The 25185-nt window shown below is 36.8% G+C and overlaps 1 protein-coding gene across 1 annotated transcript in view; it reads left to right on the top strand.

The window, feature by feature from the left end:
- LOC102021746 (leucine-rich repeat-containing protein 9) overlaps positions 1–25185 on the top strand; it is a 96958-nt gene that overhangs the window by 54990 nt on the left and 16783 nt on the right. The window contains exons 20-26 of the mRNA XM_013522015.1: positions 3371–3505; positions 6665–6842; positions 8265–8485; positions 11177–11299; positions 18010–18140; positions 20879–20987; positions 21836–21975. Coding sequence (XP_013377469.1) covers positions 3371–3505; positions 6665–6842; positions 8265–8485; positions 11177–11299; positions 18010–18140; positions 20879–20987; positions 21836–21975 — 1037 coding nt within the window. The remainder of the gene's footprint in view (positions 1–3370; positions 3506–6664; positions 6843–8264; positions 8486–11176; positions 11300–18009; positions 18141–20878; positions 20988–21835; positions 21976–25185) is intronic.

The raw sequence follows: 25185 nt of genomic DNA, 5'->3' as shown, positions 1-25185 counted from the left end.
TCATTGACTATTCTCAATGGTTGTTGTTGGAAACATATAGTAATAAACATACATCCATTTATGAAATAGCATAGGAATAATACAAACATTAAGAGTTATGGACAGATTGGTAGGAAATTATCAATGGCTGCTGTAATACTTGTTGGTATCTTCAAAGTGGTTTCTCAGGAAAACAGAGATAGACAAGAAAGATCTAACAAGTAGTTATAGTCTAAGGGTTGTGAAAAATAGCAGATTACCTCCTCACCAGTGACTCCTTTCACTGAGGTGTGATGGCTGGAAGGAAGGCCAGGATTGAAAAGAAGGACTGACAGACTAGCACCAGTGTCCAGCAATAGGCTGTTTACTTTTTCCTCTATAGTCATGATTACGCGGGGCTCCTCCTTGGAGATAATGGTCTGGCCAGAGGGAGAAGGCAGAGTATGCTCTGGGCCCCTTCATTCCTGTTGGACCAGCTGGTAGGAGGGGTCTGAGCTCTGGGGCCTCTGCTTCAGAGGGCAGTCCAACTTCTAGTGGTCACCTTTACCATCAAGGCATGGCCCCCTGGGCTTCTTAGGGTAGTCCCTCTTGAGGTGGCCTGGCTTTTGACAGTGGGAGCAGATGCATGTAGTTGTCAAGTTCTTCTTGGGGCCCTGAGAATCAGACTTTGTGTCTGTTTCTCTTAGTGCTGTAGCAAAGGCAGCTGCTTTTTCTCAGTCTCTTTATTTTCTCTCCTTGGCCTACTCCTCATCACGGCTATAAAATACTGAGGAAGCAGTTCTTACTAGCATCTCAAGTGAGCTATCTGGGGCAAAAGGCATTTTTTATAGCTTTTTTCTACTATCTGGGGCTGACTGAGTAATAAACTTATCTTTAAAAATAATTTGTCCCTCTACTGAACTGGGATCCAGGGAAGTATGCTTTATCAATGACTCTTGTAAGCGATCTAAGAAAGCAGAGGGGTGTTCCCTTTTTTGGGGGGCCTCAGTCTCAGCCATCAGTGGAGTACCCACACCAATCATCTCTCCAGCCTACCAGCACATTGGGACCCTGTAACCACTTAGTGTCCTCTCCTCAACCGTCAACACAGGAGGCAGGAATATATGGATGAAGTTCTCAGCCCACTAGTCAGTCTCAGCACTATCAGGTGCAAAGTGTCCCAGGCAGGTAACCTAGACACTTACCTTCTCCATGGAGGCGGTTTTTCAGAATCTGAATATTGGACACCTATGTAATCCATGAAGTCTCAGTGCAGACCTCTCTGGAGCTCCACACACTCCTCCACCACAGCCTGCACAGTCAAGGGGAGAATGGCTTTCAGGGGGTGTCCCCAGGTATTGTGCAAGGTCCTCCTGGTTTCTAGCTCCCAAACGGCTCTCACATCCCCAGTCAGCTCGACCTCTGAGTCATCAGGCATCATCTACACTCTCGTGTTCTCCGAGTCCTTATTCAGCAGCAGCTCCTCCGCTGACTCCGGACCTTTCTGGTTCTCAGGGGCAGGGCCAAGAGCAACCTGTTGTGTGGCATGTTTTCCCAGGGGTTTCTCCATGTTGGGATGGCTCACTCACAACCCCAGGCGGACCTTCGTGGCTGGCACAGGGTGGGCCAATTGTGTTGGTGCTTCTCTATGGCATGATAGTTCTTGACTGTGCAGTTGTGGCCGGCCGGAGGGCTGGCATGCACCACCACACCACTTCCTGGGCACCTGCTGTCTGCTTCCCAGGCACCTGCTGCCTACTTCCCCATGAATGCTATACTTTAGCCAAAGTAGTTTCAGTATTCTCAACATCTCCACTCTAGTGGATAACTCTAATTATCTAGCTCTTTACTTTTGTGGGGTATTTAAATACTCCTTAAACAGTGTACACTAGTCTGTTTTCAATCTATTCAAAATGAAGGAAAGAACCTCTTTGGTTTATAAAAATATAATTAACATTCCTGAAGAATACCTAGGAATCTGGGGACTGATCCTACAACAACAACAACAAAAAATTGACAATGCAATTTGACAAATAGACCAATAGAACAGAGTGAAAACCTAATAGAGACCCATACAGCTGTGGAAACTTAAAAAATAGCAGAGTTACCTTTGCAGGTCAGGGAGGTTACTTACTAAAAGGGACTGGCACAAATGTATTAAACACCTCACTGCAAAGGCAAAACCAAAGACATCTTAGAGGAAAATATTAGAGGGTATCATTAAGATCTTGAATGAAGAGTTTATTAGGCCTAAAACAAAGCTCATAGACCATGAAAGATTGGGTTTTCTTCAAAGAACACACAAAAAAGTAAAAAAGACAAAGTAATACTGAGAAAACAAATTTACAACACAAGTGTCAAAAGATATTCTTTACACATCCAGAATACATAAGGAAAGAGACAACCAAGTGAACAGAAAAAATTGAACAGACATTTCACAGGAGAGGAAATTAGAACAGCCAATTAACTTAAGAAAATAGGGGTCACCACATCAGTACTCAGAAAATGAACATTACAATCGTAATGACCTACCGATTATTAAATTCTGAAAATATCAAGTTTCAGCATGAATATTAAGTAGCACTTATAATTGGTACAGTCATTTTGGAAAAAAGTTTGGCATTATAAACCACATGCATGTGTGTGCACATACACACACATGCATGTGTTTGCACACCCTGTACAGCTGTCCATGTTTACTTATGGGTACAGGCCCTGAAGAAACTCTTGCATGTATGTACCAAGAGATATGCACAAGAATATATATGACAGCACTGTTGATAATAGCAAAGAAATTCAATCAACCTCGGTATTCACCAACAGGAAAGTCCTTGAGGGAATGATGTGTAGCAGTAACATGAATGTATTCCAACTACATACACAGTAGAAGCATTGATTAACCTCGTGAATATGATGTTGAGGATAAAGCAGAATGAAAGACATTATTCAGTTTATGTAAAGCTCACGTATATTCAAGACTAAATATATTGTTTATGGACATAAACATAGACTATAAAGAAAGCAAGTGAATAATAGGAAAAAACTGAAATAAGGATTACTTCTAAGGCAAAGAAGGGGAAAGAGCTTAGGATGGGGGATTCTTGTAGGAAATTAGAAAGATTCTAGCTCCCAGGATGGTTTAATGAATAATTACATGTAGAGATGTTTGTATTCTAGTAATTCTCTTCAAAGTTTTATCAATTTTATCTTGAAATAGTTTAATATTTTCTTAAGCAATCAAGTGATAATTAAAATATATCCAGATATTAAAAATACTTTAAGGCAAAGGCAATGTTCTATTTTAAAATTATTTATTGGACTATACATCTTCCATTGGAAATAGTACTTTTAAACTGTATATAAATGAACCTCTGTTATTTCTTTTATTCTCCTTTGTTTTCCATCTTATTAGTCATGTATCTTACGGCACTCTAGTACTAAAGAGGAGAGACCACGGATACTAAGCATATGGCCTTCTGCCAAAATTCTGACACAGATTTCAAAGTTAGGACCACGTTTACATCTGAGTGGCAACTGGTACTTGAAGGTAAAGGCTAATTATTAAATCTAATATAAAAGCTTAATTTAAATTAATTTTTTCTGTCAACCTTGGTCTGCTTATCATGAAAGAAAGCACAAACAGGTAAGGAGCAGAAAATGGGAAGAAATGAATTAAAATGAAATAGTCAAGGAACATTTAAGACCTATTTTTTGGCAAATTTCAAACATAGAGTATTTTTAATTTTAGTCATCATATTGTATATTAAATCTGAACTGCTTTACCTTGCATTACTGAAATGTTGGCTTCTTGACCAATCCCTTTCTGTTTCCTCTTGCCCCTAGTCTCTAATAACCACCATGCTACTCTCTGTTTCTGTGTTAACTGAGATCTGCATTAATTAAATTCTATGTATGACTGAGATTATGCACCATTTAATTCAAAATGTATACATATCAAATTAGGTTGTATATTGGGGCCCTGGTCAAGGGCCACCGAGCTCCTGCTCATGGGTATTATGACAGAATAAAACACAGACAAAAACATATATTTTGGTTATAATGGGCACCAGGATGGTCAAAGCCCAGTGACAGGTGAGGGCATGAGGCACAGTGTCCATGGCCTTTATTAAGTGCTCAGCATTACAGGGAATACTGCTGGGCTGCAGGAAGTGGGGTGAACTGCTGGGGCATTCAGGGTTCAAGGGTTGAGGAACGATGCATTTTTGGAAAAGCACACAGGAACAGATCATGGCTAACTAATAGTCTGATTTTCTGCTACCTAGAGTACTGAGCTAAAAGGAATTTGCTTGAGTCAAAGTCCTCAGCTGCCACGTTATCTTGCTTTGAAGCACTAGAACTTTACAGACTGTTTCCTAGCCTCAGCTCTGGCCATTGACATAAAGATTAATCTGTCCTTAAACCAGCCAGGGTTCTCACCACAAGTCATGTAGGCCTAGAACAGACTTTCAGTTTATTTTTGTGCCAATTGATTAATATTAATTATTACCTACTCTGCACCACATTAAGCTGGTCCTCAGCAGTTGTGCAATATTTTTAGTTACTTAAATGTACGCAATTTTAAGTTTGTTTCTTCTCTATAAGCTTAGAAAATAAAAAAGGCATTATTATTATTAGGAAAAAAATTAATGAACTTACACATTTCAAAAAATAATAAGAAGTGGATAGATGTCACAGGGAGTAGGCCTTAGCTCTTGTTACCACAGAATTGGAGATTTGAAAAAAGACATACTACAAAGTAAGGACAGATTTTGACATATGTCATAGTAGGCCAACAGACTTTAAAAGTAGAGCCACAGATGAAGCCAAAATGGGGTAGCAAGAGATCAAGAATCTTGGCAAGAGAATAGGGGAATGGGTCAGAATTCAGCCAAGGATAACGGGAAAGGTCAGAGAACACTGCCAACTTCTTGCAGTATGAGGCCACCTGAACTCACCACAGCTCTGTCTAGAGACTGCATGATAGACAGGAGCTGCGCCCACAGAAAACAGGAACACTGAAACTGGGCTAAGAGAAGCTCTTAGGGGCACTGTTTTTATTATGGGATGTGTACTGATGTTGACCTGTAGTGCAGGTCCAGTGGCAGCCATGGCTCACAGCCATGGAGATTCTGGAATTAGGACGGCCCTTTAAGTTAGTCGCAATAGGATTGAGATGGTCAGGGTGCTGCATGTCGCCCTCATTGGCTGTGGGCCAGCTTGGGAAAGAGCAGGACCTCGAGAGGAGCAGCCAGCCCCGCAGCCCCCACAGGGCAGCAGCTGAAGTCACTGCCAGCAGCACTCCTAGCAGCTGGGACTCGCCCTTCCCTGCAGAGGGAACCACACAGCACATCTGGGTCTGAATATACCGCAAAACCCCTTTGGAACTATAATCTTGTCAAATTTTCTTGGGTAAAGCAAGAACTTTGCAATATTTTTAGTTACTGAAGGAAATCTTTTGATAGTTATCAAAAAAAAATTTTTTAAGAGCAGAATATATTTATTGAGGGAAAGAAAGCTTTGTCCGAGAGAGGGACAGAAGGGGAGCCAAGTGGGTTGCCCAGGGAACCCGTCTTTTCCAGGAATTTTATAGAGCAAAATCACAAGGTGAGGCGGGTCCAACGTGAAAAAAAAATGGGAAACAAGGTGAGCATGAGGTGCGACAAAACTATGGTCAGCCAATAAGAATTGTTCAGGTAAAATTGATTAAATTGGGATCAAATGGGAAAGGGAGTCAGGAAGAAAGCAGGCATGAATACAGAGCAGGGGCTTTTCCTGTGAGGGGTTGGGTCAGTAATTCTACAAGGCGATTGCCACCTATTTAGAATATCAATCCTTGATGTCCATCCCTAGGGAGGTACTTGGGTGCATTTGTTTAGTCTTTTGTCTTGAGGTCTGGCCTGTGGCAAGTATGTCTCCATTTGCAATGTATCCTGTCTTCCGTATTGGCTCCTTCCAGGGCCTGGCCCTGTCTGACTGCCTATAATATTTCTATCTACCTTAGTGCCTATAACATTACCCGCTCTGAAAAAGTAACCCGAACTGCCATGAAAGAATAACAGGCGATGACCGCTCTGGCTTCTTCAGGCTGAAAGGTGTCAGAGTTGTTGATCGAAAGTCAGAGATACTCTCCAGAGGGTCTATCTAAAGGCCCTCTATAGACACCAGGCATTTTCATCTTGGATATGTATAGCTTTTAATCTGGAGGAGACAAAGCCAAAGAAACAATTAAGTATGCATGGGCCAAATAATATCAGCAGAATTATTATGACTGTAGTCAACAAAGATTTCCACCAAGTGGAGCTAGTAATGGCTTCCTATAAAGAGGATAAGCCCCAAGCTATGAGCTCTGCTAGCTGAGCCCTAGTCCCAGGTGTAAGTGAGGAACTTTTAAGAGTCTGATATAAAGTTACCACTGTATATCCTGCCTTCCTTGTCTCATTGTCCATGAAGGAGCTGCCATTGCAGAAAAGGGTCAAATCAGGGCTAGCAACGGGTATGTCTAGTAAGTTTTTTCTAGCTGTATATGTATGGAGAATTACCTGTTCAAAGTCATGTCTGTCAACCTCAATTTCCTCCTTTTTTGACAAAAAGGTGGCAGGGTTTATATTTATCAAATTTGAATTATTATTTCATTGACCTTTTAAAAACTTATTGATTGAATTTATTTACAAGATTCAGAAGTAACATAATGTGAATTATTGTATAGATAACTGCCTTAAATTTAGATGGACAGCATCTCTTTGAAATAAAAAATTTAGAAAAATTGGAAAATTTGAAATGGGCATCATTCAGCAATAATAATCTGACTAAAATGGAGGGCCTGGAATCCTGTATTAACCTGGAAGAGCTCACACTCAATGGAAACTGCATCTCAAAGATCGAAGGTAAGGCACTTGAGAACTTTGAAATCTCAAAGCGTGAATGTCTAAGTAGCCCTCATGAAAAATTAATCACACTGAGGAGGAGCTTTACAGGAGTTTCAAGAAAGTTTTCAGCTGAGATTCTAAATATCTGTCAGGTGGGATTGTCGCAAACTAGTTTATTTAGCAAGCTGATTTCTGCCCTTGTACTGTGTCCCAGGGGTTCCCACGTTACCAAAACCTAGTGGATACAGGTCCATAAATTGACGATGAGGCATTTTTTGAAAAAGATAAAACAGCCTAGTTAATTTTTCAAAATATGAAATTAAGGTCACATTTGGAAATGTTAAGACTTTAAAAAAAATAAAAGCTATATTTTCTGGAGATTGAAATCAAATGTCCTATATATAGCTTTTATATGCATCCACAAATACAGTTAAATAGCTTTAGGTAATGTCTCAAAAATAATGAGACCAATATATTTTGACTGTTTAAAGTTCATTAAAACATGTCTTTCTGGGCCAAGGAGAATAAAAGGGACTTTTTGTGCCTCCTTCCACCAAGATTTAGAGTACATGTTCTAGAATATATATCTATTTTAAACTTTTTCCCAGCCTTGTTGTATTCTTACCCTTATTCAATATTGTGAATCTGGAAAGAAATAGAACTAAATCTTCTATGACTTACTAACACCTCCTCTTATTCTCTCTTTCCAAAAATCACTCCATTTATTTCCATAACCTCTTAGAAGTACATTTTAGTGTCTCTTTCACGAACGTGGAACCTGAGGCTCAGAAGTTACGAAATGTATCTGTCATCCCAAACCTAGTTGAAACCAACTCTGACTCCAACATTCTTATTCTTCACCTGAGCTATCCTGCCTACGAATTAAAAGGGCTTAAGTATATAATATCAGCAGAAGCAGGTCCTGGAAAGAGGTGTCATTTTCAGGACTTCAATCTTAGAGCGCTTCCAAGCATACAATGGCAAAAGTAGGCTAGATAATTCTCTTAATACAGATGATTTCATAATGAATCACAGTCCTGAGTTTTGTACTCTAGCTCTTACCCTGAATGTTTTAAAACATGGAGTAATACTTATTTGGAGCTTTGTGTTGTCAGGAAGGTGAAAGTCTTAATTAAGTACACTATTTTAAAAGTTATTTGAGAGGAAAAAAAGTATTTCTTTTGTAGTGCTTTTTCTTAACAATTAGAACAACAGATCTACTTAGAAATACAAAATTAAAACATGGTGTGTGGCATGGGAGTCTGCACACAAGGTTGTGTCCTTCTGAAACAAAAGGAAAAGCAATGATGGTTAATACTATAGAATCTTTTAAACTGTTGGAACTTAGAGTGTTACAGTGAAATCACCAGTCAGTTATTTTTAAAATCAGCCTTTCAGAGGCACATGCATTTTTCCTTGAATTTATCTGTTGTTTTCTAGGCATTTCCAAGCTGACTAAATTAACCCGCCTCAGTATCAATAACAACCTTCTCACTGGTTTGGAAAAGCATACTTTTGATAACACGCTTCACCTTCACTTCCTTTCTCTTGAGAACAACAGAATTACTTCACTGAGTGCTTTACAGAAGACCTTTACCCTAATCGAATTATATATAAGCAATAATTACATTGCTGTCAATCAGGAGATCTACAATTTAAAGGTGACCAGCTGGTGTATTAATTCTTTGTGTTTTTTTAAACATTTATTGTTTATACTATGAAAATAACATACATTCACTGTGCAGAATTTGCAAATTGTAGAAAAAAATATATAAGATAATTAAAATAAGAATAACATAGTTAACAAACATGTATTCTGCATATATACATATATGTGTGTGTATGTATGTATGTGTGTGCGTGTGTGCCTGTAACCATAAAGATCACAATTAGATAAGTTTCTGGGGTAACTTTTTTCATACTGGAAGGAACAACAAACCCATTCCCCCTAACAAGTACGTCTTCAGTAATGCCAAGATTCCCCAGTCTGGTAGGGGGAGAGGATTCTCTAACATTGTCTTCTGTCAGTACAACTCTTGATTCTCTTACTGTTCCAAACAGTGGTTCCAACTCTTTCTGGTCACTTTTACTCAGATTTATTCTCCTTAATTTCCCTGAGGGAGGGAACCATGAAGTTAAGGGCACTGTGCAACAGCCTTCACTGAAAATTTCCTACAGTGCAGACTAGGAGTTTACTTAAAATATACAGTACTGTGCGGGTTCATTGTTTCTTACATTCAATGCCCACTTCCTCCCTCTGTGAGTCTGATTCTAGCCTCTCATTTTGCTAATACCATATTCCTAGTACTCTGATCTCTTATCAAGAACCATGTCAGTTTTCTGTCTTTCCACATGTGCAGGCGTCTCCCATTCTTTTCTTCCGATATAACTTCTAAAGTTACAGAAACAACCCAGCCATCAGCATCAGTAACAAAAAACCCATTTCCCATGATGACACAGAGACTTTACTCCTTCTTGCTTTAACCTCTCCTCTTCTCATCTACTTAAGGTCCTGTCTTTACAGCAAAAATACATCAAAAAGTCTGGCTTAATAAGAAAACACATTTTCCCTCAGTGAATTTTACTGCCCTCCTTAAAAGACAAAAGCACTCTAGTTTTATCCTATTTTTTCAAACGGCAGTGTCTTTCATTCCTGTTATATCTGTATACTCACATACATACTATCTAACAGGCCATTAGCAAAGTATATCCAGTGTGACTGGAAAATACAGTGAATATTTAACAATTTTTTAAAATAATTATTACAGTAAAAGACACATTACCATTAATCCCCCCTCAAAATATTCCTCCTTGCTTCAAACCCACTTATCCTATTGTTCTTGTGGCTTTCCAAAGCAGCTCTAGAAGTCCTCTTTTAAGAGTGTCTTAATTGTGCTGTCATGGTGCCTTGTGAGCCTGAATTGATTTAAAAGTTTCCTTTTCATGGTTATTTTGACTTTGGGAAAGAGCAAAAAGTCTCATGGTACCAGATCCTATGAATAAGTTGGATGAGAACGCCTTGTAATGTTTTCATGATCCTGCCTTTTCATTGGACCGCACTCAGCAACATTATTCACTGAATTTTTTACTCCACTTTGTAAAAACATGTAAGAGGACTTCCTGAACTGCTTCAGAAAGCAGCAAGAACAATGTGATAGGTGTACCTGAAGCAAGAAGAAATATTTTGAGGGGGATTAATGTAATGGCTTTTACTGTAATAAATTTTTTAAATTAAACATTTGTAAAAGTTTCACATTTTGGTTGCCCCTTGCCTTGTCCTAAATATATCAATGTTCCCTCTAAGCCTTTACCTCTGGTAAATAATACTTACAGTGCCAATCCTAAAAAGGATTCTGATCATGTAACTTAGACCACTGAAATGCTCATATTATACAAAATTATACCACAGCAGTGTGAAAGGATAGCTCTTGCATTTAAAAGCACTCTTAAAAACACTCCAATTCTACATCACTGACCATCAGAAAAATGCAAATAAAAACAACACTGAGATTCTGTCTCACTGCAGAAAAAATGGCTATCATCAAGAAATCAAATAATAAATGCTGGAAAGGCTGCAGGGTAAAAGGAACCCCGCTATGTTGTTGGTGGAAATGTAAACTAATACGACTACTATGGAAATCAATATGGAGATTCCTAAAAAAAAAAAAACAAAAAAAAAAACTAAAACTAAAAATTCCATTTGACCCAGTTATTCCTTTTCTAGCTATCTTCCCCAAATAGTTGAAGATACCATATTACAAGGGTACATGCATACCCATATTTATAGCAGCACAATTCATGATCACTAAATCTTGGAAGTGGCCAATATGTTCATCCACAGATGAATGGATGAAGAAAATGTGCCATTTATATGCAATTTAACAAATAACATCCTTGTTTTGCTATACAGAAGGATATATTTGAGTCATTTGTCAGAAAATGGATGTGCCTTGAGACCAATGTTAAGTGAGACAAATCAGACACATTAGTTTAAATATATGGTTTCTCTTATATGAGAAACCTAAAATATAAGTAAATTAAAGAATAAAATATAGATAATAGGAAATAAACGAATAGATATTTTGCCAAAGAGCAGAGGGATGGGGAAGAGGAGAAGGAAAGGGGATGAAAAAGAATTAAGATGTGTTATGTACATTTACCAACTCCCCACAATGAATGTAATCATTATGTTCTGCAAGCATATACTAATAAAAATCAAAATAAAGATCACATTCTATAAAATTCTAGGTAATTCAAATAACTCAAGGATGGTTAGCTTCTTAAAAGAAAAAAAACTTGCTGGAGTGTGAGACAGTGTATGAGATATAAATGTTTATCTTTATATTACCTAGGGTTTATGCAACTTGGTCATTCTAGACATGCATGGGAACATTATTGTATGGAATCAAGAAAACTACAGGTTGTTTGTAATATATCATCTTCCAGAACTGAAAGCTTTGGATGGAATCTCAATTGTAAGTTGTTTTTAATGCCTGATAGTATTTGGTCTAAGGTGTATGGTTCACGTATTCTTCGGCTGTGATAATTTGGTTTGATAAACATAGGTTTATCACTAACATGATACCACACCTTACTATGCTTATTAAAATCTGTGTCCAAAGCTCCTTTTAGATCTAGATTTTAAAATTTTTCATCTGTCCAATTCTTAGTTATCTAAATTTAGATAGCAAGAGAAAGAAGATGATACATACATTTGTACAGAGAATTGAAAGCCCACAAATGAAGAGCACACCTATATGGGACAGGATAGAAAAGCTGAGCTCTAGAGCCCCACCATCCTCTTGGGCCTAAAAGCAGCCTGCTATTTCCTGAAAAAATACAGTTGTTAAAGGTTAAGGAAACTATATTTGAACCAACAAATACAGTATGGCAATGTTACCAGCAAATGGTAAAGAAAAACAGAATTAAGGACTGGGTATGAAAGCAACATTTGGAGACTTGGATTCTCTAAGCAAGTTCATCCACAGCTCCTGATTTCCATGTAACAGGGTAAGTACCTGAAAGAGAGTGCCCATCAGACAATAAAACTCATCAAGTTTTCTGCAAAATTGAGAGATTCACAATTATTTCATACTCCGTTGCTCTGAAAAGATTGCTAGTCACTGCCCTGAGTTTTTCAAGACCCTCCTCACAATAGCAAATCTAAACCATCCTCATTCCAATAAACACAGATTCTCTAGTTTGAAAGACTAGGTTTCATTTAATCGTTAGCTTTCACTGGGGATTGTTTTTAAAATAGTCACATGAAGCTAGTACTGCACTTGTTCTAAAAATATTGTTGAAGATCTTATTCTTCCTACCTCTGGGTCTTTATTTGAAAGGTCATCCAAGAAAGTGCTTTTAGAGGTAAGCATGAGGAAAAAACCTCTTTCCTGCTAAGGGAATATTGTGTTCCATTCACTGATAATGAGTGTTATTTAACTATTTTCCTTTTCACTTCAACCCCTAAAGGCTTGGTAACAAATTTAGGATTCAATATTAGAAGCCTAGTGAAATCTTACAGTCTAGTCTTTCTGACCCTAACCCTGGTTTTTATCTATTCTAACATTGCTCTTAGTCTTGACCTTTATTTATGATTTGTACTTTACTGTTTGATTGTTTGTATTTTCTGTGAGTTGCCACAAATTCTTTGTGCAATAAGGTATGATATAAATGCATGAATTAATAATGGACATGAAATCTAGACAGAAGAGTTTAGACTTTAAATGGAGACAATGGGAATGTATTGAAGATTATGGGAATGATATGTTTAGAACTTTGTATTAAGAAAGTGAATTGAACAGCAGTATTTACAGTGGTAGAGGGAAGAGTAGTAAAAGCCAATTTATTAGGATAATCTAGTAAGTAATAAAACCCAAGCCAGGGGACTTTAAAAACAGAAGCTGAGATGTGTGAGAAATCCTGGGCGAAACTGACAGAATTTGCCAACCCTTTGGATTTGGAAGGCAAGGAAAGTAAAACCTCCAAAGCTCTACAAGGTGGGAGTCTATGCCAGTAAAAGATGCCATAAGAGAATATGAGTACAGGAAGAAAAGCAGTTTTCAGGAATAAAATGATTAGTATTGGACACACTAAGATCTATTTATTTACTTATTTTTGTTTTTTGAAGTAGGGTCTCACTCTGTAGTTTAGGCTGGCCTCAGCACACCCAGCTGGACCCACTAACTTTGGTACGATAGTAGGTAATCTGACTGGAGATGTTAAGCAGGCAGTTGAAGTCACAGGCCTTAACAGGTTTGGAAATTTACATGTGTTTAGATTTAAAAGTAATATGAAGAGATTTGAGAGTTAAACCAAATTAATGCATCGGACTGTCTAAAGAAAGCGAGTAGAAAAAGAAAAATAATCTAAGTGAGGCTTTAAGCTTTCAATAGGAAACAAAGAGGAAAAGAAGCTATGAAAAGTGAACAGAGGGATATAAAGGAGCATTATAAGTCCATAATTTTTGAGATGTATATAGACTTCAGAAGGACATGGACCAAATCATTTATCAGTGGATAAGCACAGGAAACTACAGAGAAGTTATATAACTTGTTTCAAAGTTACACAACTCCTTATTGGTAAATCATGAACAATTGAGGCCCATTCTCTGTGCAAAATTCTCTAGATATAGAATCACATTGTTTTCTTCTGAATGGTAGTGGAAACCAAGGAAAGACAGACTATGAGGGGCCAAGCAGTAGCTTCAGTAGTTGTGTAATTTTATCTACTCTTCTACATTTATTTTTAAAAGATTATTTTTGCATTAGGAATATATATCTTCACCTCAAATATGATGTTTTAATAAAGTAAATAAAAAGGAGTTTGAATAAAATTAGATTAATATAATCACTTTTAGTTAGGTCAAGTTCAGCTATTTGTCTAAAATATGGTCTACCACCTGTAAGTAAAATTTCATTGCTTATTTAAGCTTGTTTATGGCGCATAACTGCTTTTATGCCCTAATGGCAAAATTAAATGGTTTTAACAGAGAATCTATTACTTACAAAGCCTATTGTATTGACTGACTCTTTACTGGATGAATACAGAACAAATTACCAGTCCCTGATTTAGGACAGTAATCAAATATTGATTGTATGATTATGAAAATACAAGAGCTAAATTAGTATGCTTTTTAAAAGTAATTTTGAGGTTGTATTATTTGAGATTCAACCAGAGAAGCAGAACTAGCAACATGGGGAAATATGTGTATATTTTAATATATACAAAATATACAATGTAAATATTGTATTTTATATTAATACATAAACATATGCACATACAAATGGATACTTAAAAATTGCTGCCTAAGCAACTCCAAAATGTATATGGCAGGGCATCAAAAAAAGAAAATTATGGGCAGGTTGCAGCTTACAACCATGGTTCAAATCTACTGTGCACAGGGGCTGAGGATTTAGCTCAGCAGCACAGCACCTGCCTGGCAAGCGCAAGGTCATGAGTTCGATTCCTGGTACCAGAAAAAAACAAACAAAAAAATCTGCTGTGCATAGATGAATTTTTTATCTTTTAAGAAGCCTCAGTTTGGGGCTGGGGATTTAGCTCAGTGGCACAGCGCCTGCCTAGCAAGTGCAAGGTCATGAGTTTGATTCTCGGAATTGAAAAAAATAAACCAAAAAAATAAAGCAAAGAAGCCTCACTTGGTTTCAGGCCTTGGCAAGCCTTAGCTTGCATCAGGCCCATCAACATTATCTAAGATGGATTCCTTATTAAAGATCAACTAATTAGAAGCTTTAATTTTATCTGCAGGATACCTATGCAGCAACGCCTAGATTAGTTTAACAGACTAGGGATTATCACCTCACATATTTTGAGCTTTGTTTTTTGGTGCATATGTATCTAGGATTTTTGTGTCTTCCTAATAGATTGATCCTTTCATCAGTAGTTAATGTCTTTCTGTTTAATGTTGGTAATTTTCTTTGGTTTGAAGTCTACTTTTAAAAATAAAAAACATTATTAGTACATGTTTGCAGTACATGAGATTACATTCATTGTAGGGTGTGTTGGTAAATGTACATCACACATCTCAATTTTTTTTCATCTTATTCCTCTCCCTTCCTTCCTCCTTTCCTCCATTTCTTGGTTGAAGTCTACTTTATCTGAAGTTCATATATCCACTTCTGCATTCCTTTCATGAATGTGAACATGGTATATTTTGTGCCATATTTTTTACTTTTAACCTGCATATACATTATGTTTGAAGTTTCTCATTCATATCATAGAGTTGGATCATATTTCCTGATCTACTGCCAGTTTCTATCTTTAATTGGTGAATATAGACCATTCATATTTAATGTAGGGGTTAAGTCTGTCATTGTAATTTTTGTTTTGTATTTGTTTCCTTGCTTTGTTATCTTTTTTTCTGTTTTGTTTTTCTTACCTTCCTATAAGTAGGTGAATTTTTTTAGAATTCTATTTTTATCTGTAAAATTTTTTTTTCAGTACTGGAAACTTAACTCAAGACCTTTTGCTTGCCAAGCAGGTGCTTGCCAGGCAGGTGCTTGTGCCCCTGAGCTATGTCCCTGGCACTTATCTATAGTATTTTAATGAATATCTCTCTATATATTTTAGTAGTTGCTGTCAATATTACCTGTAGATAAAAGTCTCATGCTGCTGACATTTTTTGCCAGTTTGGGAGAAGAGTAAAAATTTTACTTCTTTTTAAGGTTATTTCTTCCCCACTGTTAGTAATACATTTGAGAACTACATCAGATAATATTATTGTTTTCTATTTTAATTCATTCAAAGAAATTTAAGAAATATTGTACCAGCAGGAAACCCTATTATGCCTTCTTTCTTCCTAGTATTCTAAAATTCTATTTATTTGTTTCAAGAATTTCCTTTAGCTATTTTAGGACAGGGCTGTTGGTGACATTTTGCATAGTTTTCTTTCATCTGAAAATGTCTTGTCCTTTTTATTTGTGAGTGATATTTTCTCTGGATATAGGATTCTTGGTTGACAGTTCTTTCATTTTACTTTACCACTTGAAAAATGTGCCACATCCTCTGGTACCATGATTCCTGTTGAGAAATCTGTCATTCAAATTGTTTTCCTCTTATAGGCAAGATCTTATTCTTTTCTCACTGCCTTCATGATTTTTTCTATCATTAATTTTTAGAAATTTGGTTATGATTATGTGTCCTTGCAATGCTCTAAGGAATTTTGTGTTTTGGATTTTCTCAGTTTCCTAAATCTCTAGGTCTATGTCTTTTGCCAAATATGGAAAGTTTTCAGATATTATTCCTTTGAATGCCTTTTCAGCTTTACCCTATTTCTCTTCTCCTTCTATGACTCCAGTGATATGAATGTTAAATGTTTGTTTCTAGTCCCACAAATCCAGCATATGCTCTGTCGTGGTAAGGAGAAGCTCACTTTTTCTTTCTTGCTCATATTGGCTAATTTCTATTTATTGTTTTGTCTTCAAATTCATGAACTCCCCTTTTCTCACCATTCATACTTGATCTTAGCCAAAAGGCTAAGAAGCACTTGGTCACCATTCATCTATTGAGCCCATCCATTGCATTTATTTGGTCATAGTATTTTTTCAGTTCTAATTTTTTTCCTTCATTCTTCTTCATATCCTCTATTTCTTGGTTGATACTTTTTGTTTACTGATAGTTTCTATTTTATTTCATTTGTTTCAGGTATACTTAGTAATTCCTTTTTGAAGCATTTTTGTGGTGGCTGCTTTGAAATCCTTGTTGGATAGTTAAAAATATCTGTGTTGCTTCAGAGCTACTTTTTGTTGATTGCATTTTTACACTCAATTTGAGATTATCTTGGTTCTTGGTATAATGAGAGATTTTCCTATTTTAGTCTAGACATTTTGGTTGTTTTCATAGGCTGTAGAACTTACTGAAATACTTTGTTTTATCAAACCTGTCTTAACATTGCACCAGAAGCTGTAGCACCACTTTGTTGCTGTCAGGTCTGAGATAGAAACCCCAATTCTCCATCTTGGCTGTCTTGACAACGCAAGGTGTATGCTTCCTTAACTGTCGGACTGGGTTGGGAGTTCATGCTTCCTACCAGGCCTCTATCAATTCATTCTGGCTGGAAGGGAAGAGACTCCTTGTTACTATTCTTGATTCACTTATCCTCGAGAGAGGAGGCAAGAGTGCCTCAACAGTGTTCCACAGGGACCTCATTATTACGGGGCATAAATGGGAATCCATTCTCACCATGTGATCTCAGTAATGCTTTGTTATTTATTTTTGTTTTTGTTTATGGGGGTGCACTTACTGCTGGGAGAAGATAAAAGTCCAAGCTGATGCTCATCATGGGGAGGATAGAGAAATGCCTTATCGTGTAGAGGTGGGCAAGTGTGAACAGCCTATTTTGCTTTTATTATTATGCTGTTTAGCTGGAGTAGACCTATTATTGTTGGAAAGCTTTCTGTCTTGTGAAAGTCTTTTTCAAAGTCTTTTCACTATAGAAAGGAGGTCTTTCTCTGTGCTTGTTTTATTTTCTCTTGTTGATGTTTCTGGTTACTCCCATCATCCAGTCTAACAATATAAGACAAAAAGAAAATCCATGGTATCATTTCTCAGGTCCCAGGGTCCCTAGCTGGTCTTCCTTCTCTGCACTTTTCAGTACTCTTATGCTTGGTTTATATGTAATGCACAGGAATGTTCACTGTACTTAGTAGGAGGATGACTTAGTTACATTCCAGATGCTGGGACAAAATACCTGACACTACAATAGTTTTAGTTCGTAGTTGTCTGGCTTAAAGTCAGAAACAGCATGGCAGAGGGGCACGAAGGAGGCAGAGGTGTTCAATGCATGGCAGCTAAAAAGCAGAGAGAGAGAGAGAGAGAGACAGAGAAAGAGAGAGAGAGGGAGAGGGAGAAAGAGAGAAAGACAGAGAGGAGGGGCCGGGAATAAGAGTACTCTGTTCCAGGTCAACCTCCAGTGACCACCTCTAACAAGGCCCTACCTGCTTATGGCACAGTGAGGTACTGAACACATCAACGAATAAATCCACGGATGAGTATGGAGCCCTGCTGATCCAGTCACCTTCCACACGCACACGAGACTTGCGGGGGACGTTGTAGCTCTGAATGATAACAGGGGAAGAGAGAGAGATGAGTCCACTCAGTTTTACCAAGAACCAGAGAATTCATCATCTATAAGCGAGGACATAATTTTCTAAATATATTTATATAGGAAACACCAGAGACTGAGTGTGCAAAAGATTTGTTTGGTGGCCGACTTACTTCTGATATGATTGCAGAAAGACAAGGGCATTCAAACTTTATCCAAATGCAAGAACTTAATTGGACTTCATCATCCCTCAGGTATAATCATTTTGCATGATTTTTGATATTACAACTAAATATATAATTGTCATTTTCTGATATCCATATATTTATATATCTTATCTAAACATAACAAATAACTCATCTACCCTGATTCAAATCTCATGCTAACTTCACTATGCTTTGAAATGTATTAATAATTTTTATTATCAGAGACTGTGATTTAAAATGTCACCATTTTCTTTCTTATATTAGCTGATCCTCTTTTACAACTAAATACTATTGGCTTGCCATTCATATCTTTTCTAATACAAAATTGTTACATTTTAATTATGAAAATAAAAATTAGTAACAATACCATAGCACTTTTAATTGCACATTATTAATTACAACAGCATCCTCAAACATGTACCCTAGACTTGAATGTTAGGCTCCAGACAGATCTAACGTATGGATCTCCAGAGCCTCACCAACAATACCATGGCCCCCAGTTACCATTCTCAGAGCTCAGAGTTCAATGTGGAAGCCAGTGGCTCAAAGGAACCTCTGGATTTAGAGAGAAATGGGAGCCAGCAAGAGAGGAGGCCTGCGCAGATTATGCAGTTAATGAATGGAGGCCAGCCTGGCAGCAGACCAGTTTTTGCTTCACTTTGCTGCAATGGCCAAAGAAAAGGAATGGCTGAAAACCCACAAGAGAGATACAGCTGGTTACATGTAAAATATAAAGTGCCTCTTTCAAAAATTTCCTTCTACTGGCCTGGGGAGATAGCTCAGTGGCACAGTGCCTGCCTGGCAAGTGTGAGGTCCTGAGTTTGATTCCTGGCACCCAAAAAAAAAAGTTCCTTCTACCATAAATTGAGAGAAACAAAAGGAACAGGCCCCGCTGCTTACATCTCGCTGCTCTAATCCAGTGTGCTGTCGCTTCGCTGGCATCGCAGCTCTGCTTCTCCTGTTCTGGATGTTATCACTGTCCTCGTGTTGCCAGGCCGAGGGGGCTGTTCTTACTTCCTGTCTCCCTGACCTTTCTGGCACATATAAGGATGCTGACTTTTCTTGCTTTGTACTTATCAATCCCCCCTTCAAAAATAATTTCACATTCTTAGTTTTCCTATAAACTTTTCAGGTTTCTTCATGAATTCTTTCTGGTGCTCTCTGACTTTTATTCTCAGCTCTTCCTGTTGTCTTTCCTTCTGCTCCCATGATTTTCTTCCCATTTTCTCTTTTTCTTATTCTATGCTCTTCCTAAGGAGATTTATCGTTAGCCATAGTTGCAATTTATGATGATTTCTAAATTTACTATTTTTAGCCCGAACCCTGGCTTTTCACCTGAACATTCAGTTGCTCTCTAAATAGTGTCTAAGAGACATCTGCTTGCTACCCAGGCCAAAAAAGTCATTCTTTTCTCTCTCTTGTCCTTCATTTTTAGTCATCACCATGTTCTGTTCAGGTTTAAAATATGTCTGAGTTCCTCTGTCTTTCCACAGTCACTGCACTTGGTATTGGACTATTTTAGAAACCCTGTTGGTGTTTTTTTTTGTTGTCTTATGTAAACTTTCCCTTAAAACCCATTTGTTATCCATTACTGCCTTCTAAGATACAAGTTATCACATTAATTCCCTTCTCAGCATTGGTCAGTATCCTTTCCATTGTCTACAGAGTGAAATTTTAATGCCCTTGTATGGCATAGAATAACTTTCATCTTTTGTAATCCTTTCCTTCACTGCCTATGCCACTTCGTTGCAGAAACTGTAAAATGTACTAGTGCCCGGATCTTTGCCTTTGTGTCTATTGCACTATCTGGAGCTCTTTCCTCGTTATTTGCCTGGCAGATACATTTAAATCCACTAGGCCTCACCTCAAAATCTTTCTCCTCTGTAATATTATTCTTGACTTCTTCAAAGAAGCTTTCTTTCTATAAAATGCTATTACATCTAACTCTGTTCAATAATATTCTTTTGCATTTTAGTTTTTCTCCTCTCACTTCTTGAGAACAGATACAGTTCCTTTTTTCTATATTGTAGCTTTCCTAACATATTATCTACATTTGGGAAATGTTAATGAAAATATGTTGAATGAATAAATGACTTGTTAATGGATGAATATATGCTATAATTATAACTACAAATATAAGATTTGTTTAAAAAGTTGCCAGAGGAAGGTGATTTAGCACTATGCTCTTCTCTGTCATGAAGAGAAGACAGAGTCGTTCTATAACTATGGACTAAGAATTAAGCATTCTGGTTAGTTGCCAGAACATCCTGACAAAGTGGATTGCCATAAAAGTTTCAGGGTATCCCCCCCAAAATTTCATTTTCAAAGACTTTATGTACCTTTTCCTTTTCTTTCCCAATCTTATCCCAGTCCTGGCATCTCAGTAATAACCTATTTCACATATGTCCTCTGACTTTTATAACCTGAAAATCTTACAACTTTTCATATCAGTTCACTATGATTTCATGAAGATGTATGTAAAATGAATTTGTAAATCAATTGGCATGCTTATTTTATGTTTCTTTTATAATACCACTGTGTTTATGTGGTAAGAGAAAGCAATCAAATAAAATAAAATGTGTATGCCATTTTCTTACATATGTGCCCAACACAATGTGTATTTAGGTAATCACTCAACCCTGACATTTTACATTAAGGAAATTATTTTCATAGCATTTATCAAGTGAGATTTTGTAATGCCAGTGGCAGTTGTATATAAAGGATCTACCTTTTTCTATATTTTCTGATCCATTTCAAATTACTGTACTTACTTTCTCAAAATTTAGAACTGTGGATTTGATTCCAGTTGACCAATTTAGAAATGTGTGTAATGTGAATCTGCAGAACAATAATCTTACCTCATTCAGTGGACTAATCTACCTGCCTCATGTGAAAGTGAGTCACCTACAAATGTTTTTTGTTGTTTTATTTTGTTTTTGACTAAGCAAATAAAAGTGTTTCCTTCCAAAGTTATTTTTATTTGACTCTAGTTTTATGTACGTGATTGTCTTACTCTACAGTAAGAGATGGGAGAGAAAACTGCCTGTGCAGTGGAAGGTATAATATGAAGACGGGAACACTCTGATTCCTACAGCAGCTTCATTGCTTTCTTTCCTCTTGCCTCAATTCATCTACAAGGCCCTTGTCTCGGTTACTTTTCTGTCATTGCTAGGACAAAATACCTGATGCCCAAAATGAAGGAAGGAAAGGTTTATTTCGCTTACAGTTTGTGGAGGTTTCAGTCCATACTTGGCATATTACAAGGCAGACTGGCACATGGCAGAGGGCTACAGCTCCTGGTGCAGAACACAGCAAAGCAACAACCACACACCAGGGCCAAATGGGGGAGGAATGGCCTCAAGCACTCTCTTCCTCTCCCTTACATATGCAAAGTGTCCACCCCAGGGCGGGTGCAGCTGTCACACCCTTAATCATACTCTAGAAGCCTGATCCATGGCCGCATGAGGCTTTGGGGGGGACATACAGACATAAACCATAACAGCCCTTTAAACGTAGGAGACCAGCTTTCTCTCTAAAGGGTTCTCTCCTCCATATCAGGCTTAGAGCATTAGGAGTGCAGACTGATAAAGCTGGGTACCTTTCGAGGGTCTTTATTATTTTATTTGCAGCGCTGTTATCTTATTTTCAGCATGAATATGTTACTATTTTGCATATCCCAAATTATATCCATATTATTTTACTAGTTTATGGGCTGCTTGATTGATGCAGTGTTCTTTCCATAGGTCTTATGCCTCAACTATAATCATATTGAGTCAATCATGCCTAAACTAAAGCCTCAGACTCACTTGACAAACAGACAGATACTCTACCAGAAAGTGTCTTCAAGCGGGTATGGACAGCAAGGCACTTCAAAACTAAGCAGGTACTACTCTGTTATTCTTTTTATTATACAAAACTTTTAGTTGAAATTTTAGAAAGAAGTAACACATTCTAGTGCATATATTTAGCTTCTTTTAGTAATTGTTTTATTCAGTAGCTACATGCCAAAAACAAACCTCACAAATAAAAACATACTAAAACTATTCCTTTTGTCATTGTTTTTCCTCTCCTTCCTCCACTTTGTATTTACAAGTGAGGGAAAAACAGAAAGTCTTGTATGTTTAATGATCTAGGGTTTCTTTCTTTTAATTGAGATACAATCTACATGGCATATAACTCATCCTTTGCATACAGTGGAATGATTTTTAGTATTTTTACAAGTTAGGTACCATTACTACTAATTCCAGAACATTTTCATCCTGCCACAAAGAAATCCCTTATTCAAGTAGTGTAGACATGGAATTCTTTCAACATTTGACTTCATTTCTAAATTATTATCTGACACATAATGCCCCAGCTCAGTGGAAAAGATACTTTATGAAGATGAGAACATAATTCCCACCTTCTTATACCCTTATATTTATTATATATGCATGTTGTATATTCTTATACATATGTATCACTCTGATAGTTGCTTCATTAAACTTGTTTTATGCATGTATATAACTATTGAACTTTGAGATATATGCGAGTCAGAATACTTTCACTTCCAGATTTCCCAGTAATGAACATCTCTTACGCTTGTCACCTGTATTGGGATACTGTTTACATACATTGTTGTAGAATTCACCAGTTTAAGTTTACAATATAAGGGTACAGTTTAAAACATGCTGACAAATATATTCAGCCAGACTACTACTGTGACAATCAAGATACAAAATATTCTCATCCCAAAGAGTTCCCTCATATCTCTTTGTGATGCTCTCCCCTCCTAACCTTGTCCTTGACAAAAACCAATGTTCTATTTTCTGTCAGTGTGACTTTGCCTTGATTTAGAATTTCTTAAGAATGAGTTTACAAAGTAAGTACCCTTCTGAGTCTGGCTTCTTTCACTTAAAATAATGCTTTTGAGATTTATCCATGTTGTTGGAAGTGTTGGTAATTCATTTTATTTTCTTGTTTTCTATCTCAACTTCTGTTTTTTATTAGCCCATTTTGCAGCACATAATGATTGTATTCCTTGGGGGGAGTTGGTACATGTACATAACACAGCTCAGTAGTTTTTCATTCCCTCCCTGTCCCCTTTCACCCTTCCTCCACTTCTTGGTCCCACTCTCTTTTGGAAAAGATCTATCTGTCTGTTTCCTGTTACCTATCATTTGTTTGCTCTTTATTTATATTTTGGAATTCTCATAAAAGAAATTCCATGACTTTTAAGCTTGTATGTCTGATTTATTTCACTTAATATCATAGTCTCCAGGTACATCCATTTTCTTACAAATAACTCAAGTTTATCCTACTTTATGGCTGAGTAGTACTCCACTGGGTATAAATACCACACTCCCCTTGTTCATCTGAATATTTACAAGTAGTATTCCTATTATATAAGTTATATGACAAATTATTTATTCACTTATCTCTAATGGGCATTTGGGTTGTTTCCAGTTTGAGGCCATTATGATTCATCCTGCCATGAATGTTTTATTTATATATGTCCTTTATATTGGGGGTATTCATATTTGATTTTTCTTTTTTTTTTTTTTTTTTTTTTTTTTGTTTTTTTTTTGTTGTTTTTCTCCGGTACCGGGAACCGAACTCACAACCTTGCGAATGCCAGGCAGGCGCTTTTGCCGCTGAGCTAAATCCCCAGCCCCTTTATTTGATTTTTCTAACATTTTTATTGAAGTAGAATTTACATGCCCTGTTAACTCATTTTAAATGTACATAATTCAATACTTTTAAATTTAAAGAGATACGTGACCGTTGCTGCAATACAGTGTTATAGCATTGCCATCCCACCAGAAAGATCCTTTGTGTCATTTTCAGTCAATTCCTTTTCTCACTTCTAGACTTAGATAACTTGTAATCTACTTTCAATAAAGTTGTGTTTTCTAGAAATTTCATATAGATGGAACCATATAATATGTAATCTTTTGCACCTGATTTTTGTTACCTGGCATAATGGTTTGGAGCCTATCTACATTGTGACATTTTGTAGGAGTTCATTCCTTTTCATTGCTGAATGTGTTGGATACTCTGCTGTATGGATATACTACATTGTGTTTATCCATTCACCAGTTGATGTTCAAAATGCTCTCATTTTTTTTTTTAACCTATGTGGGTAATGCTGCTATTAAGAGTTGTGTGTAAGTATTTATGTGGACATATATTTTCATTGTATTTGTTTTGGGTAAATATCTAAGAATGAAAGTGTTTGGTCATACAGTAATTAAATATTTAACTAGTTAAGAAAACTGTCAAACTATTTTCCTAAGTAGTTACACCGGTTTAAATTGCCACCAAAAGGGTATGAGGATTTTAACTTCTCCATATTCTTGTCAACACTTACTATTGGCTGTCTGTTTCACTATAGCCATTGTAGTGGATATGAAGTAGTATCTCAATGTGGTTTTAATTTTCATTGCTTTAATAATTAATATTATAGAGCAGATTTTCAGATGTTTATTTAGTCTTCTATCTTCTTTGGTCAAATGTGTATTTAAATCTGTTGCTTTTTCTTAATTACATGTCTTGGACTTTTATTGTTGAGTTCTTTAAATATTGAAGATAACAGGCCATTAATCATATGTTATTTACAAATATTTTTGCTCAGTTTATGGCTTATCTTATTTTCTTAAATTATATCTAGGGGCTGGGGATTTAGCTCGGCAGCACAGTGCCTGCCTGGCAAGCGTGAGGTTGTGAGTTCGATTCCCAGTACTGGAAAAAAACCCAAAAAAAAAAAAAAAATGTCTAAATGTTGATTAAAAATAACAAATAAAAATAAAAACTAAATTTTGATACAAAACAGTTCATCAAATTTTTTTTCTTATAGGTTGTGTTCTTGGAGGTTTATCTAATAATTCTTTGCCTATTCTAAGGTCACAAAGATTTTCTCATGTTTTCTTTAAAAAGTTCTAAGATTTTCTCTTACATTTACATCTATGATCCATTTTGAGTTCATTTTTACATATAATGTGAGGTTGGAGGTGAGTTCTGAAGCTATCTTTTTGCACGTCCCAGCACCATTTTGGTTAGAACAGTCCCTTTCTGCATTGGCCTGCTGTGGCCCTATTGCTGAAAAGAGGTTGAC

Source organism: Chinchilla lanigera, unplaced genomic scaffold (assembly GCF_000276665.1).
Source record: "Chinchilla lanigera isolate Chin_1 unplaced genomic scaffold, ChiLan1.0 scaffold00065, whole genome shotgun sequence".
In the NCBI taxonomy this organism is placed as follows: domain Eukaryota; kingdom Metazoa; phylum Chordata; class Mammalia; order Rodentia; family Chinchillidae; genus Chinchilla; species Chinchilla lanigera.
The sequence above is the reverse complement of the archived record's forward strand: the minus strand, read 5'-3'. Positions and strand labels throughout refer to the sequence as shown.